The 17,037-nt window shown below is 38.6% G+C and overlaps 2 protein-coding genes across 3 annotated transcripts in view; one reads left to right on the top strand and one right to left on the bottom strand.

The window, feature by feature from the left end:
- LOC114775164 (SWI/SNF complex subunit SMARCC2-like) overlaps positions 1-6,098 on the top strand; it is a 35,063-nt gene extending 28,965 nt beyond the window's left edge. The window contains exons 9-10 of the mRNA XM_028966457.1: positions 356-436; positions 5,401-6,098. Of these exons, the coding sequence (XP_028822290.1) occupies positions 356-414 (59 nt within the window). The 3' untranslated portion in view covers positions 415-436; positions 5,401-6,098. The remainder of the gene's footprint in view (positions 1-355; positions 437-5,400) is intronic.
- A 3,586-nt stretch (positions 6,099-9,684) lies between these two features.
- Positions 9,685-15,691, bottom strand: LOC114775163 (elongation factor Ts, mitochondrial-like). 2 transcript variants are annotated; one of them, XM_028966454.1, is made up of 6 exons: positions 15,510-15,690; positions 14,448-14,585; positions 14,221-14,349; positions 13,586-13,705; positions 12,308-12,389; positions 9,685-10,453 (listed from the first exon to the last, which is right to left on the bottom strand). In XM_028966454.1, exons 1-6 carry the CDS (start codon positions 15,675-15,677, stop codon positions 10,083-10,085), a joined length of 1,008 nt encoding a protein of 335 aa, XP_028822287.1. In that variant the 5' UTR covers positions 15,678-15,690; the 3' UTR covers positions 9,685-10,082. The 2 variants fall into 2 exon arrangements, with proteins under 2 accessions (XP_028822287.1, XP_028822289.1); XM_028966456.1 differs by lacking the exon at positions 14,221-14,349 and having other exon boundaries at positions 15,510-15,691.
- Positions 15,692-17,037: the final 1,346 nt, after the last annotated feature.

Raw genomic sequence — 17,037 nt, 5'->3', positions numbered from 1 at the left:
CATTATTTCTCTTGGGCATGGAGTTCACTAGAGCTTCACAGGTTGCCACCTCAATTCTCTTAAAGTCCTCCATGACAACTTATTAAGGCAGTGCTCCTCCTCCTGCCTTAATAAACATTTTTTATATGTTTGGTATGTTAATTACATCATAATTGTGTGTAGTTTATTTGTAACATTAACGGAGAAAGTTGTTAAAATATTGTGGTCAGTTTTTTTTTATAGATTTCATTTTATCCCTGCTGGACTGAAAATATATTATTCCAAACTGAACTATGGTTCCAAAACCAAGGTATGCCTAATGCATGATATTAATTTCTTATTCCCCTAATGTTAATAATTACTTTTTCTATTGTAGATTCCTCCACTCCAGCCGAACATCACCATTGCAGCACACCACTGCACACTGCACAGTAACCAGGAGAGGCTAATTGAAGAGGTAAATGATTTAACCAATAAAGAACCCAGAAATTTAAATTAAGACCAAGTACAGCACTTCCAGTAGCCAAATCCTAGCACTTTTTTTCAAACCTATGATCTCCATATTCATCATAAAGGGGGAACAGAGGAAGGAAGAAAGAGCATTATACATGTTTCAAGTGAATATGTCCAGGTCCTGTAACATGAAATTGCAGGAATGTCTAAGCTTCCATCCAATGTTTTAATGCAAATCCCCCATATTCAGTTACTGAATAAGCCATTCAATTCATAAAAATTCTATGGCAATATCTTGGCCTCATAAATTTGTAAATGTGAAGCAATTCAAACCATGTGACCAGAAATATTTCATAGATTTTATTAGTATCTTATATCTTAAAATTTTCATTTTCACTTTACAATTGGATGGAAACCTGGCTGCAGATACTCACATTACAGGTTTAGTGTGTTATGTGTGGACACTGACACAGTGTGTCTGTGGACAATGGCTTCTCCCTTACCAAGAAGGTTTATGCTATGTATTAAAAAATTAGGCTAGTGTGCGGATTTTTATAAAATCTTATTTAAAAAAATAATATTTGTCTACCCACCCCAGAGGATTTTGAAATGCTAGTCTAATTGAACAAACTGACAAACAGCTCTGGTGGGGGTGGTCTGCATGTACATACTGCGTTTATGACACTTATGATTTTGAGTGACAAAAAATTAAACACATTGCATTTTAATGTTACAAGACCAAAATTATCTTCAAATAACCCTAACTTGAGACAAAAAAATGTATAAAAACTATAAAACTATTTATTTTCTTAAGTCACAGGGAACCACAGTGTAAGGATGAAAAAGCTGCATGCGGCTCCCTAATCACAGGTGGTAGTAGCCTAGTGGGTAGTAGCCTAGAAGCCTATGAACCAGAAGACCCAGGTTCAAATCCCACTTACTACCATTGTGTCCCTGAGCAAGACACTTAACCCAAAGTTTCTCCAGGGGGGACTGTCCCTGTAACTATTGATTGTAAGTCATTCTGGATAAGGGCACTCTGGATAAGGGCAAAAAGCATGCACACAGGCAGAAAGTACGCAAACACAGCAGATGTGAGTTAACTCACGAAAGGCACCTGGAGCTGACAACATTCCTGGAAGATGCTCAGAGAATGTGTAGACCAGCTGACAGATTTTTTTTTTTTAATATTTTACTGAGCACCGCCATCATTTCAATGTGTCTAAAGTGAAAAAGTGTTATGTCTTAATGACAACCATCACATTGCACTTACACGCCCATCATGATGAAGTGTTTAAAGAGGCTGGTCATGAAACATATGAAGACCCTGCTGCTATTCCTCCTGGACCCATTGCAATTTGCCTGTCGATCAACCTGCTCTAAGGATGATGCCATTACCTCCACCCTGCATCTGATCCTCACCCACCTGGGCAATAAAGACACATACACATGAATGCTATTCATAGACTTCAGTTCAGCATTCAACACCATTATTCCTCAGCACCCGACTGAGAAGCTGCGCCTGCTGGGCCTGAACACCTCCCTCTGCAACTGGATATTGGACTTCCTGACTGAGATACCTCAGTTGGTCCAGATCGGGAATAGCATCTCCAGCACTACCACACTGAGCATTGGAGCTCCTCAGGGGTGTGTGCTTAGTCCAATGCTGTTCACCCTGCTGACACACAACTGTGCAGTGATGCATCACATCATACATCAAATTATGAAGTTTGCCAATGCTTGCTTTTGCAAGAATGATGAGTCAGCATACAGAGAAGTAGTGCAACTACTGACAGACTGGTGTATGGGCAAGACCCTATAGCAGATAGTGAGGACAGCTGAGAAGATCATCTTTCCCCCACACGTTGCATCAGAAAAGCAACCAGCATTGTGAAGGACACTCCTTTCATGCACTTTTAATATCTGAAAAAATGTACCGAAGCATTTGGGCACTCACTGCCAGACTATGCAATGTTTTAATTAATGTTACTCTTGTTACTTCTGCACTGCTTGTCTTGCACTGCCTGTGTGTCTATGTTAGCACTTCATGTAGCCCAGTTTGTTGATGTGGCACAAATGCACTTTATGTTTAAATGTTACATGTAGCAGCTGGTTATGGAGAAACATTGTTTCATTTCACAAAGTACTGTCTAACATGTATGTAGCTGAAATGTCAATAAAACTCATCTTGAACTTGGTGTTTCCTTGGTAGGCCACCAGATGGCCACTGGGTCAGTGGTGACCTAACGAGTAAGGAAGCAGACCCATAATCAGAAAGTTGCCACTGTTGCACCATATTCTGTGACCATCATATCTTGTGACCCAGTTTTAATACACGAGCCCTGCACACTTTTTACGTAACACACATATCTTCATTTGTCAGTGTCAGCCTTTGCGTTTCTCATTTAGATATATGCATTTCCATATACATGTATATGTTTTTAACATGTTAATGCTTGCGTAAATATGCCAACTGCAATACGTTACTTTCAGACAATATTTAAAAATTTTGTTAAACAATATTTAGTTTTTACCAACCACATATCATGGATTAGAAATAACCCTAACCAACCAAATAGTCTAAAATGCATAATAATTCAAATACATAATCTGGTATCTGATCAAATCAACTAAACAGTGTTCCTAGGGTACAATGGTCACAGACTATTGTGTAACACTGGTTCAAACCATGAACTGCCAAGATGCCACTGAGGTGCCACTGAGCAAGGTACCGTCCCCACAGACTGCTCCATGGGTGCCCCTCATGGCTGTCCACTGCTCACCAAGGGTGATTGGTTAAATGCAGAGGACACATTTTGCTGTGTGCACATTGTACTGTTCTGCAGTATTTCACAATGACAGAGTTTCAATTTCAGAGGCTGAGTAAGACTCCGTAGCATTTGACCACAGTATAATTAGCAACTTGTATTTTTTGAGATTTGCTTTTATTTACAAAACTTGTAAAACATAGGTATTAAGTAATGTATATGTTAGTTAGAATGTATACAGGGAGTGCAGAATTATTAGGCAAATGAGTATTTTGTCCACATCATCCTCTTCATGCATGTTGTCTTACTCCAAACTGTATAGGCTCGAAAGCCTACTACCAATTAAGCATATTAGGTGATGTGCATCTCTGTAATGAGAAGGGGTGTGGTCTAATGACATCAACACCCTATATCAGGTGTGCATAATTATTAGGCAACTTCCTTCCTTTGGCAAAATGGGTCAAAAGAAGGACTTGACAGGCTCAGAAAAGTCAAAAATAGTGGGATATCTTGCAGAGGGATGCAGCACTCGTAAAATTGCAAAGCTTCTGAAGCGTGATCATTGAACAATCAAGCGTTTCATTCAAAATAGTCAACAGGGTCGCAAGAACCGTGTGGAAAAACCAAGGCGTAAAATAACTGCCCATGAACTGAGAAAAGTCAAGCGTGCAGCTGCCAAGATGCCACTTGCCACCAGTTTGGCCATATTTCAGAGCTGCAACATCACTGGAGTGCCCAAAAGCACAAGGTGTGCAATACTCAGAGACATGGCCAAGGTAAGAAAGCTGAAAGACGACCTCCACTGAACAAGACACACAAGCTGAAACGTCAAGACTGGGCCAAGAAATATCTCTGATATTTTTCTCTGACTTATTTTTCTAAGGTTTTATGGACTGATGAAATGAGAGTGAGTCTTGATGGGCCAGATGGATGGGCCCATGGCTGGATTGGTAAAGGGCAGAGAGCTCCAGTCCGAGTACTGGTTTGGGCTGGTATCATCAAAGATGAGCTTTTCGGGTTGAGGATGGAGTCAAGCTCAACTCCCAGTCCTACTGCCAGTTTCTTCAAGCAGTGGTACAGGAAGAAGTCTGCATCCTTCAAGAAAAACATGATTTTCATGCAGGACAATGCTCCATCACACGCGTCCAAGTACTCCACAGCGTGGCTGGCAAGAAAGGGTATAAAAGAAGAAAAACTAATGACATGGCCTCCTTGTTCACCTGATCTGAACCCCATTGAGAACCTGTGGTCTATCATCAAATGTGAGATTTACAAGGAGGGAAAACAGTGTCTGGGAGGCTGTGGTTGCTGCTGCATGCAATGTTGATGGTGAACAGATCAAAACACTGACAGAATCCATGGATGGCAAGCTTTTGAGTGTCCTTGCAAAGAAAGGTGGCTATATTGGTCACTGATTTGTTTTTGTTTTGTTTTTGAATGTCAGAAATGTATATTTGTGAATGTGGAGATGTTATATTGGTTTCACTGGTAAAAATAAATAATTGAAATGGGTATATATTTGTTTTTGTTAAGTTGCCTAATAATTATGCACAGTAATAGTCACCTGCACACAAAATAAAAACAAACTAAAAACTACTTCCAAAAACATTCAGCTGTGATATTAATGAGTTTTTTGGGTTCATTGAGAACATGGTTGTTGTTCAATAATAAAATTATTCCTCAAAAATACACCTTGCCTAATAATTCTGCACTCCCTGTACACTATTAACTACATGATATTATGTAATGAAAAATGTAATTAGGTAAAAGTATCTTTTCCTTGCTTAAACTCTACTCCAGTAAAATGCTCTTCTAAAAATCTACTTGAGTAAAAGTAAAACGTGCCCTGCTCCACAGAATAATCTTCCCACTGAATATTACAACATTAAACTGTAAAGCTCTTGTTCAGTTTGAACAGGATGCTCACACGTGGCTGAGACTGGAAAGCCTGTGTTGAGTTTCTGCGACAGAATACATTCATATTCAGTTTGAACCTTGCAATGAACCCTCTGTACTTGGATTTTTCTCCTATAGAGTGTTCTTCATTTGGATAAAAAAAGTTTTTTATTATTCATGAACGTCCAAACCTATTTGTGTAGCTGAGCACCAATTCATTATTTTTCTGCTGAAAGTGTATAAATCTGTGTATTCTCTTGAATTTTTATGCAATTTCTCTGACATTTTTTTTCTGTTTTTACAGCCTAAGGATGCCCTGTTTTGAATGGAGAGCTTTGACCCCATATTCACAGAAAAATACCACACCTGGACTCAACTCCAAATCTTTTCTGTACTTATGTTAATAATGAAGAAATTGCCCACACCCACCCATGAAATAGATTTTGAGTCAATTGTTCGGTTACTTTTGGAAGACAGCACATATTAAAGAGCTGAAATTCGTAAACCTTTTCTGGATATGAAAACAGTCAAATAAATCTTAATTGTCTGCACTTTACGTCCATATATAACTGTAATTTAAATATATTTCAGTTAACAGGTCAAATAACAATACCCCCACCCCATGTTTTTGTATTATGGAAGTACCCCTTTCCTGTGTTTCATATGCTGTAGTATTAGAGAGTGTGTGTGCATGCTCTATAGTCTTGGTTATGTTGACCGATCTGCATCTGCCTTGTGCCATTAATCCTATTGGTTAGTGGTGATGTCATGCACACAGTAATCTACACAAAATACATGCTGCACACACACACACACACACCAAAACAAACATAACAGTATTAAGTGGTTTATAAACATATAAACGTTTTGGATGTTTAGTGATATATTTTCTGTTTATTGTTGTGTTTATTCCTCTGCCTTTTTATAATGATAATCTACAGATGATTATGCATTAGTGTTTATTTAAAGTCTTATGTGAACATAAAAACATCCTTATGAGAACCATGTTGTTTTGTGTTGCATATTACACACTTATAACATACACATTCAGCTATACCATGTTGCAAATTATTATGTAAATTATATATTTTTCCTGACATTTGCATCGACTATTTAGTAAAATCAAGTCATCAAGATTAGAATATAACTTGAATGATATAATTGTATGTACATGTATAATTATTTTGTTTAAACATTTTAACAAGTTACATTGTAATATAGGGCCCTTATTTGACATCCATTTCAAAATTCTTGCATTCATTGAACTTGTCTGGCAGAAACCTGACAAACTAATTATCACAGGTATCACATTGATTTCAGTTAGCCACAGAAGCCCTTAGTTTAATTGTAAAAACGAAATATTTAAATACACTTAAATACAACACAATTTGCAAAACAATGTGGACTGTGGTGCAAAGTGTGATAGCAATACATTTATTTAAATAGCTGGAGCCATACCACAGATTTTTATGACAATAGTCATAATGCAATAAAGCATTAATAATAATTTTGGTAACCTGTAAGAAAGGGCATGTCTAATATTTGCAATATTTATGAAAGAAATCAGCACACATTAGAAGGTAAATTAAGGTATCTTAACCCTTGTGATGACTTTTTAACCTTTTTTAAAAGTTCCAGATTTTTTTTTACCTGAGACACTGACAACAGCATATAACTGATGCACCAACCCCCTGACCAATTCTGCTAAACTTCATGCACAATTCCTGCTATACACTCAAAATGCAGTTTAAAAAAACACATTTTTTCAGAACAATACACACAATTCCCTGTGCTTCGCACAAGTAAGGTCATTTGCCCTGCAACTGCATCCAAACACATCACATGGACAAACACCTATCACAAAATAATTGCAATTAAAAAATGAGTTTTAGAAAAGGGCAACAGGTAAGCTATTCTCTTTTGGAGCAATGGATGCCAACGTTGGAAACAAAGGAGGAAGAGGATGAGGACAAGGAAAGCCAAGGAAACAAATCTCTGATAAGATCAAAGGCACTTTGGTTGACCATGCGCTCAACCATGGTCTAACAATGAGGGAGGCTGGACAAAGAGTATAGCTAAATTTGAGCAGGTACATCCATCATCATAATGACTTACTGTAAGCCTTCACTAAGTCATTATGATGACGGATGTACCTGCTCAAATTTTTTCAGTTAGAAAAAAAAAGGCTTACAGTAAGTCATTATGATGAATGGAGAAGGGATCATAGTGTTTTAGATTAAGCACATCAGTGATCAATTGGTTCTTATAAATGTCTATTTATTTGATGGTTTGTGTGTGTCATTTTAAAACAAAATACCTTTTTAAAAAAAACTTATTTGACACATTTTTTCCTTTTTTCCCATATCACCTGAAAATTACATGGACTGTTCCAGACTATGCTAGTTGGAAAAAAACATAGACATTTTTTGTTAAATTATGTGTGGTTTATTCAAATTTATAGCATGAAATTATCACTTGGTGATAATTGGTGATAACTTGGTGATAATTTCACCAATTATTATTTCACCAATTATCACTTGGTGATAATTTCACCCTGCCAATTATAGTGGTGCAATGGGTCAAACTATTGCATTTTCCAAAAAAGTTTATAGCTCTTGGCGCATATTTCAAAATCATATTTCACTCTTAGAAAGCACAATAAAGAAAAACATCAGAGGTTCTTGACCTGATAGCCAGTTCTGTGGAGGAGGAAGACATTAAGATGAAGAACAAGTGTCAGAGGAAGACAACTGGAAATGATGAAGTCTTTATTTCAACTGATGAGGAAGAATCAAGTAAGGAAGAGGAGCCTACTGAAATTAAGCATAATTTCCAATCCAAAAATGGAAATATTCTTTGGTCCACCATTCCTCCAAGTGTTCGACTTTATGCTATTAGCACTTGGGGGCTCTCTTGGCTATAGAGAGTGAGAGGAGCCCCCAAGTTGCAATTGTGATATGGTAACAGTTTAGTTGTTTAGGAGAGTTATGGCAAGGGGAGAGAAACTGTTCATATATCATCAGATCCTACTTTGCAGGTTTGTATATTGTCTGCCAGAGGGCATCACATCAAAATGTTTGTGCCCAGGGTGTCAGGAATCTGTGATTATCTTCTCAACCATAAAATACAATTTTCATTGACTAAAACTACTCAAATGTCACCAATTTTTTCGTTGAGTATAAAACATTCTTGGATCATTCTCACTAAAATATGACAATAAAATGCTCAGTTGACAGGTTAAAACTTGACAAGACTAAAATAAAAAATAGAATGACAGCTTGCCACCAAAAACAACTATACGAGCAATGCAGCACAGCTCATGTTTAGTCAAGGCAACAGCCATGACAAATATCCCAACCCTCAATGATTGATCGGGTGGCTAATTAAAACATTTGCTCATCTGATCGCGATAACAGTATACGCGATATCTGTAACGCAAAGAGTTGCAATAAATGAAATCTATGCTGCGTCCGAAATCGCATACTATATGCTATACTATATACTATAAATTTTTTATTTAATACAAAAAGGGAAAAGGGATGTACCCCCTGCTATAGCCCATCTGAGATTAAAGAAAAAAAAAAGTAGAAAGGTACAAAATAGTAAAAAGAAAATATAAATAAACAATTCAAGTATTAATCCCACATACTACAAATTGCTCCAGGGGGGGCACTGTCCCTGTAACTACTGGTTGTAAGTCGCTCTGGATAAGGGGGTCTGATAAATGCTGTAAATGTAAATGTAGTCCATCTGTAGCATTTATTACTACTACCTTATGTATTGGGAAAGCATGTTTTGAGATGTAACCTATCAGTGATTGTGTGTGTGTGTGTGTGTGTGTGGCGCACGTGTGGTGTATTTGCTCTCTTGCTACTTATCATGCCTTGTCACTATCGACTCATAACACAAATAATTTGCTTGGACTCAGATCATATTTGACCAACCAACCGTTCCACAAGGTCCTGTCCTAGGTCCGCTACTTTTTTCACTATACATGTTACCTTTAGGTGACGTCATCCGCAAACACGGTATTAGCTTTCATTGCTATGCTGACGACACACAGCTGTATCTGTCAGCAATGCCAGATCAGAGGCAGCAGCTGAACAAAATAGAGAATTGTCTGAAGGACATTAGACAGTGGATGCTTACCAACTTTCTCCTGTTAAACCCTGACAAGACAGAAGCGTTTGTATTTGGGCCTCAAGCAGCCAGGCATAAGATGGCTGACTACATCATAACCCTGGATAGCCTTTCTATCTCACCAAGTATTGAAGGTGTCATCATTGATGCAGGTCTCTCATTCAATTCGCACATAGATAATGTGACTAGGATAGCATTCTTTCACCACAGAAATATTGCAAAAATAAGAAATATCGTTTCAATGCATGATGCAGAAAATTTGCTTTATGCATTGGCGGGGGGGTTACCGCGGGTGAAGAGGGTGAGCAAAAATACGACTGACATTACTACATATATAACAATTGTGTGGAAGTGAGTAAGACACGTATATTTAATTGCATTTATATGTGTGTCGGGTCAAGGAATCGTTCGGTAAATGATCGGTAAGAAAACACGATCTTACAGGCTATTGGTTCACTGTTCGTGAATTTATTTCGGTGATTGGAAAAAGTGTTTTGCATGCAATAATTCCTCGAGTCTGGCCGTGTATCGTACAGTGTACATAATGCACGATCACCGATTCTGTTCAGGTTGTGTTGGAAACTGAGTAATTAATGATGACAACAGAAATTTTTGAAAATATTAACACATTGTAATTCATTATTTATTTCAGTCATTTCCTGGAGATGTGTGTACTGCTGAAGATCAACAAAACAGAAAAATAGTAGTACTAATAGTAGTAGTGATAGAGCCGGAGTAGACTGACATCCAAAGTAAATAAAAATGCATAGTCTATATACAGGAACGAATGAAAGAGAAGTAACCTGCATACAGGATCATTCTAGACGTATGTGTGTGTGTTTGTGTTCAAGCTCTTCCCTCTCCACACTGAAAGCGCATGAAGTCGAACACTTGAGCATTTTGTTGTCGTAAAAACTGGGACACTGTGAGGCTGGGCTCCCACAGCAATGTCTGAGACAGAAACCTAGTTTCTGATTGGCTGCAGGATTGTTCCTCCATGTTGCCAAGGGTGATAGGTGCCTCCCCAACCACATGCTGTGCCAACTTCCTGCCCAGAGAGCATTCTCCTTGGAAAACCACCAATGCTCCATAGCGACCCATATCTATATCAGCCTGGGCACAGCCCACCTCTCCATGCACATAGGTGCCTATTAACCAATCAGGAGGCACAGTCAAGCACACTGCTCTTCTCACTGAGAGGTTTTCACCCAGGCATCCTGCAGAAAACAAAAGTTTTTTTATATTTTTATATTAAAGAAGTTCACATACACTTATTATGAATGTCACTGATTTCTTTGAACTGTTTTTGTTCTGAGATAGAATACTTAAACATACACTACTCACAATAAGTTTGGGATATTGTTATTCAATGAAATAAGTAAAAGTTCCCCTTGAACACCATTTTCATTAGATTAATATTTATCGTCATGATGCATTGATGTGAGGCAATGCGTTCCACTCATCCACAAATGCTACATGCAGTTCTGCCAAGTCACGTGGGGGTGGGGTACAATCATTCAGTCTCTGCTTCAACTGGTCCCAGACGTGCTCTATGGGGTTCGGGGACAATGATGGCCATACCGTATGTGGCACTCCAATTTCCTGAAGTTGAGCTGTGACAATTCTGCCAATGTGAAGCATTAAAATCTTGGGGGTGTGCTGGCAGAATTGGGGAATGATGATGGGTTCTATGATGTCTCTAAGGTAAGAACATACAGTGACTGAGCCATGTACAATAACCAAATAATGCGCTGACTTATCCTCCACCAAAGAAAACCCTGGGGACCATGTTGACCTCAGCATATCACTCAACTCGCATTCTCCAGCAACGCTGATGCGACACTCATCAGTGAACACGACTGTAGACCACTGCTGCATTGTCTAGGTTACATGGTCTTGTGACGACTGCAAATGTTCACAGCGGTGTCTTGTTGTCAGTAGTCACCTGCAACGGCCGTCTGGCATTCAGGCCAAAGCAGTGGAGTTGGTTGCGAATGGTTTGTCTGGAAACCCTAGTACCCTCGCATCTCGTAAACAGAGCCTGCAGCTGCGTCGCAGTTGAATAACAATGCCGGAGTGCATAGTTCCTTAGGTACTGGTCATCATTGTGGTCTGTCACTCGTGGGGCTCCACTCCTGGGTCTGTCATGAACTCTGCCAGTAGTTCTGTGTCTTGATGCAAGTCTGCTGATGACACTTTGAGACACGAGTTCACGAGCATCTGACTGCCTGCTACCAACCCAAAGGCACACAATTGGCCAACACAAAATGAGGTGTGTATCACCCCAATACAATTGCCTTCCTATCCCAAAAATGTCTGAAGTGAAACAAACACTGTATGTATGACCTCCACTAAGTCTCTGACAATATATCTAACATATTGTGAGTAGTGTATGTTGGTCAGAGCAGTGTTGCTAGGCTGAAAAGGTCTTTGACCAGTTTGACTGTGGTGAAACAGTTAAAATGAACCTTTTTAAATATGGTACTTAAAAACAAAATGGTTTTCATGTCAGTACCCCTAACAGTCTGTGCACTGCCTGTATGATATCACGCATCTCCCCAATGGCCACATTTCATGCATTGGGAAAATATAAACAGATCAAAGAAATCATATTGAAATCCTTATATAAAACTGACAACCTTTTTCAGTATCTAAGCTGTATTTCAGACTGTTAATTTTAATTTATTAAATTAATAGTAAGTTTTTACTGTAAATGACAATGAGTATCTCAGCATTGAAGTGCTCAAAATAGAAAGTGAGTAAAGATTTTGTACATTATTTTATTGATATATCTAAATTATTCTAATGCTCATAGCCTTAAATGAATAAAAAAAATGTAATGTATTTTTGATATAGTGATTCTCTATCAAACTTATTTGTATAACCCTCACTGTTGATTTATTTGAGTGCTGCTGTTATGTTACATTTTTGTTTTTAAAGGCAACCAACACAGGTAAATCCATTTTCAAAAACATGCTGTCCATGGCTAGTCTATAATCTGCACACCTAACACTCAACGATTGTTATTCAATTACTCGATTACTCAACGATACTCAACGATTAACCCTTACCTATTGTAAGAGCAAGGAGTTCTGCTAATGAAGATCCTTTATTCATACTCAACTTCAACAGGTCCTGTGTGCTCAGCTCATGCTGATGGGAAGAAACAAAACACACACAGACACACACAAGCAGTGTGAATTCCATGGCCCTTGGATGTGCACAAGAGATAAGATAAGATTAATAAAAGGATCATCTTATCTCGTCCCACAAGGGGGAAATTTACAATAAATGGGAAACTTTCACAACCCTTGGCGGACCAGGAATCGAACCCAGACTGCAGCAGTGAGTGTGTTGAATCCTAACCACTAGACAACCAATAAAACACACCAGAGGGGGGTCCAAAAATAAGACAAGCAGCTGGAATGCAGTTTATATAGTACAGGCCAAAAGTTTGGACACACCTTCTTATTCAATGTGTTTTCTTTATTTTCATGACCATTTACATTAGTAGATTCTCACTGAAGGCATCAAAACTATGAATGAACACATGTGGAGTTATGTACAGTGTGGGCCATTTATATGGATACACATTAATAAAATGGGAATGGTTGGTGACATTGAACACATTTCATAAGTGGTCAGAAACTTGTAAGAATAAAGTTACGTTAAAACCACAGCATTGTTTTTCTTGCGAAATTACCAACAAATTTGATGTGTCACATGACCCTCTTCCGATTGAAAAAACAAAAGTTGGATCCAATGGCCGACTTCAAAATGGCCACTATGGTCACCACCCATCTTGAAAAGTTTGCCCCCTCACATATACTATTGTATCACAAACAGGACGTTAATATCACCAACCATTCCCATTTTATTATTAAGGTGTATCCATATAAATGGCCCACCCTGTACTTTATAGTTTCTTCAAAATAGCCACCCTTTGTTCTGATTACTGCTTTGCACACTCTTGGCATTCTCTTGATGAGCTTCAAGACGTAGTCACCTAAAATGGTTTTCCAACAGTCTTGAAGGAGTTTCCAGAGGTGTTTAGCACTTGTTGGCCCCTTTGCCTTCACTCTGCGGTCCAGCTCATCCCAAATCATCTTGATTAGGTTCAGGTCCGGTGACTGTGGAGGCCAGGTCTCCACTTTTTGTTAAGTACATAACTCCACATGTGTTCATTCATAGTTTTGATGCCTTCAGTTAGGATCTACCAATGGTCTTGAAAATAAAGAAAACACAGCTTTAAGTATAATAAGTATTATTTGCCACCATGATTTAATCCATTTTATATTTACATTGCTGCAACACTTATACATCAAGATAATCCTGTTTTGATTGTGTACCTTTGTGTAACCCTGAGTGTCAATGATGTTTTGATGATGGTCCAGCGCAGTGAGAGCTGCATTGGTCACAAGCTGCTGAAATATCTTGTTTCTTGCCACAAAGTCAGTTTCAGAGTTCACCTAAACACAGACAGAGACACAGAGAAAAATTCCTCTAGAAAATTCCTCTAGAATGTCACAATGTTAATTTTAAAGGAGGGCAGTCTATATGTCTGGAATTTGGACAGACATCCTCTGTTATCTGCTGCATCCTACTCATAATCTATGGACCCAGTGTATGTGTGCGCAAGTTTGGAAGATTGGGATAAAATAATCACCACAAGTATACCAGGAGACGCAGGTTCAAATCCCACTTACTACCATTGTGTCCCTGAACAAGAAACTTAACCCTAAGTTGCTCCAGGGGGACTGTCCCTGTAACTATTAATTGTAAGTCGCTCTGGATAAGGGCGTCTAATAAATCAACATGTCCGAATCACCTTGTACTTTAGTAGACAATATTTTAATGTAACATTTTATCTTGTCCACCCTTCAGCTCTTAACAGTGATGGAAAAGGAGGAAACTCATCCTATCTGCTGTGGTCCATTCCACAATTTCACAGCTGTTTTACATGTGTGTAAGTAAGCATTTGTACCTCCACCATGACGGCACTCCTATCCTGTGTGAAAAGTCCAATAAGCCCCTCCCCTGCCTGCCTGCCCTCCAATCGTCTGGCCTTAATCCACCCTTCCCTCTGGGCTTGTTCAGTCAACCAGATCTCTGCCTGAAACACACACACTATTCATAATCATTTTGTTTTGCAAACACTCAGCAGTCTAATTCGTCACACTTTTTTTTTTTTTTCTACCATTTTCAGTCTACCTGTGTGATGTCATTGTTGAACTTCTCAAGTGCATTTTTGCAGTTAATGAAGCTATATCCTGTACTTTTCCTCAACTTCATCAGTAGCACCTTATCAGTTGTCAATCGCCCGCAGCTGGTGTGAAGGGTGTTCACATGCTGATAGAAGAAAGAGAGACAAAACAGCCAGCTGTAAATGAAGTGATAAAACAACTACTGTACGAACTGGAGACACAATCTCTTAAAATCCTAAAACACACAGATCAAGAAAAAACGTACAATATATTAACATTAAAGATTGCAAGCTGGGGGTTGGTAATATACATTACCAAGTTTTGGGTCAACAGTTGACATATATGCTGATTACTATACTCTGGAGAAATTTCAGGAGCGTTATGGTTTAGAATTAAATTTACAATTATGCTAATAGACCACACAGTTGCTGACATATTCTCTGTTTAATTTTTGGTGTGAACAAGTTAAAGTAGGTTGAATAGGCTGAATTAAGACTGACTTAATTCAAGGGAAAAAATGCTGTTAGCAAAATCTAAAAACTTTAATTATAAAAAAATCTAAAACATCTAACTTAAAGTTAAGTTAAGTCTGTCTTTGTGTCATTTATGTCTTAATATGCTTTAATATAGATACATATAGATAATTAGAAGAATATGTTGCTGCCCACATGTGCCTAAAAGGGCAGGTGCTGTACATCATTTTCACAAATAAAACAGTTTGTTTGTTTGTTTGTTTTTAAGTTGTTTTGGTGTGATGTTTGCTGTATCTATATTAAAGCAGATTATAAAGTGGCATAACTTTTACAACCTTTCATATTTCTTCACTTTTAACTCAACATGACACCAATAAGAAAACAAATAAATGTACACATGACACAGATGCAATGGTGCATTCTTGTGTATATGGTTAAATTTTAAATTATCAGAATATATTCTGCTGTCAGAGCAGCAACCGCATACACTCACACACGTGTTACTTCCTGAAATTCGGTAAAAAGACATTTGAAGCCTTCAGAACACTTCTAGCACACGACTACCTACAACAGTCAACAGTAATCTGAACGCCTACCTTCACAAGTCCGCGTCCGATCATCTGTACTGCAGCGTGTAAAAACATCGTCTGATTTCCCTCAAACGTCAATGACAAGGAGGTCAGGACTGAAACGTTTTTTGCGCGCCTGCGCACTGGATGAGTCAGCGTGAAAATAGACTCTACGCATGCGCATTTTTGGCACATAATCTTGTGCGAATCGTATCGGGCTGCTAGGCGCAGTGTCGCCAATTTAGCAGCATTATCCCTATTTCATACTCCGTTAACGACTTTTTTTCCAAAAAGCGCCTAGCACCAAATCTAATGAAATTTTTGACAATGCCTGAGACCCAGCCTCCCGGCGCATGTGCATGCCATTTGAATACGTCACATCGACTGTCCAATCATAAACCTTTCTTGGCTGGTCCCACCCACTCACAAAACCAGTCGTATGACCCGACGTAGTGCCCTACACATATTCATTAGACGTCGCATTCAGCCTCTCAGCATGCGTCAATACCACCGCCATATTTGAACGGGGTTCCAAGCTCATTCAAGCAGTATTCTCAGACGGTACGAGCGAAGATGCCGGACTTTTGCGCAATGTACGGCTGTAATAGCGAGCCACGAAGAATCAATGCATAACATTTCATAAGAGTTTATTTTATCGTCTTGTATGTTGCGAAATTTTGTGAATAAATAACGTTAGAGCATCTGGTCAGAGCATCAAGACTGTATAGATGGCAGTGGACTTCAGGAGACATCCCACAACATTGCTCCCCCTCACCATATCACACAGCCCGGTGTCTATTGTGGAGACCTTCAAGTTCCTGGGCACCACCATTTCCCAGGACCTGAAGTGGGAAACCAGCATCTCCTCCATCCTCAAAAAGCCCCATCAGAGGATGTACTTCCTGAGGCAACTGGGGAAGTACAGTCTTCCACAAGAGCTGCTGATCCAGTTCTACACTGCGGTCATTGAGGTTGTCCTGTGCTTCTCCTGCAGACCAGGACCACCCGACACAGGAACAGTTTCTCCCTCCTAAGCAGCTGAACTGTCACACTGCAAATCACCTTTAGCTTGCACTGCACTTTATGTTTGCGCTGCACTTTATGTACACTCTTGGTATATTTGTTATACACACTTATAGTCCTATGTACACTCATACATATATTTATATTTAGCATATATATTTTTAAACAGTATAAACATATTATTCCTTGTATGTGGCCAATAAACACGAATCTGATTTTAATAAGCAGACAAATGCCCGTTGCTTAGAATAAATGCATAAAAAATATAAATCTATCAGTGGTAAGATTGCCAAGGTCTTTCAGCTATCATAGCTGGGCTTTTTTGTGGTGTTTGAATTTGCATTGTTCTGCATGTAGTAATAGAGCAGTGTAAGTTTATTTTGAATAAAGAAAGATCTATATGCAGATTACGTTTTGAACATAAAAGTATGCTATGTTTTCAAAAAACGCTTCTATTGATTTATTTGTGACATTTGAAACAAACCAAGGCAAATCGCTTCTCAAACCGTAATAAAGTAAAGTTAAAGTGAAG

This window comes from Denticeps clupeoides, unplaced genomic scaffold (genome assembly GCF_900700375.1).
Source record: "Denticeps clupeoides unplaced genomic scaffold, fDenClu1.1, whole genome shotgun sequence".
Taxonomy (NCBI): Eukaryota; Metazoa; Chordata; class Actinopteri; order Clupeiformes; family Denticipitidae; genus Denticeps; species Denticeps clupeoides.
This window is presented reverse-complemented; position numbering and strand designations above follow the sequence as displayed.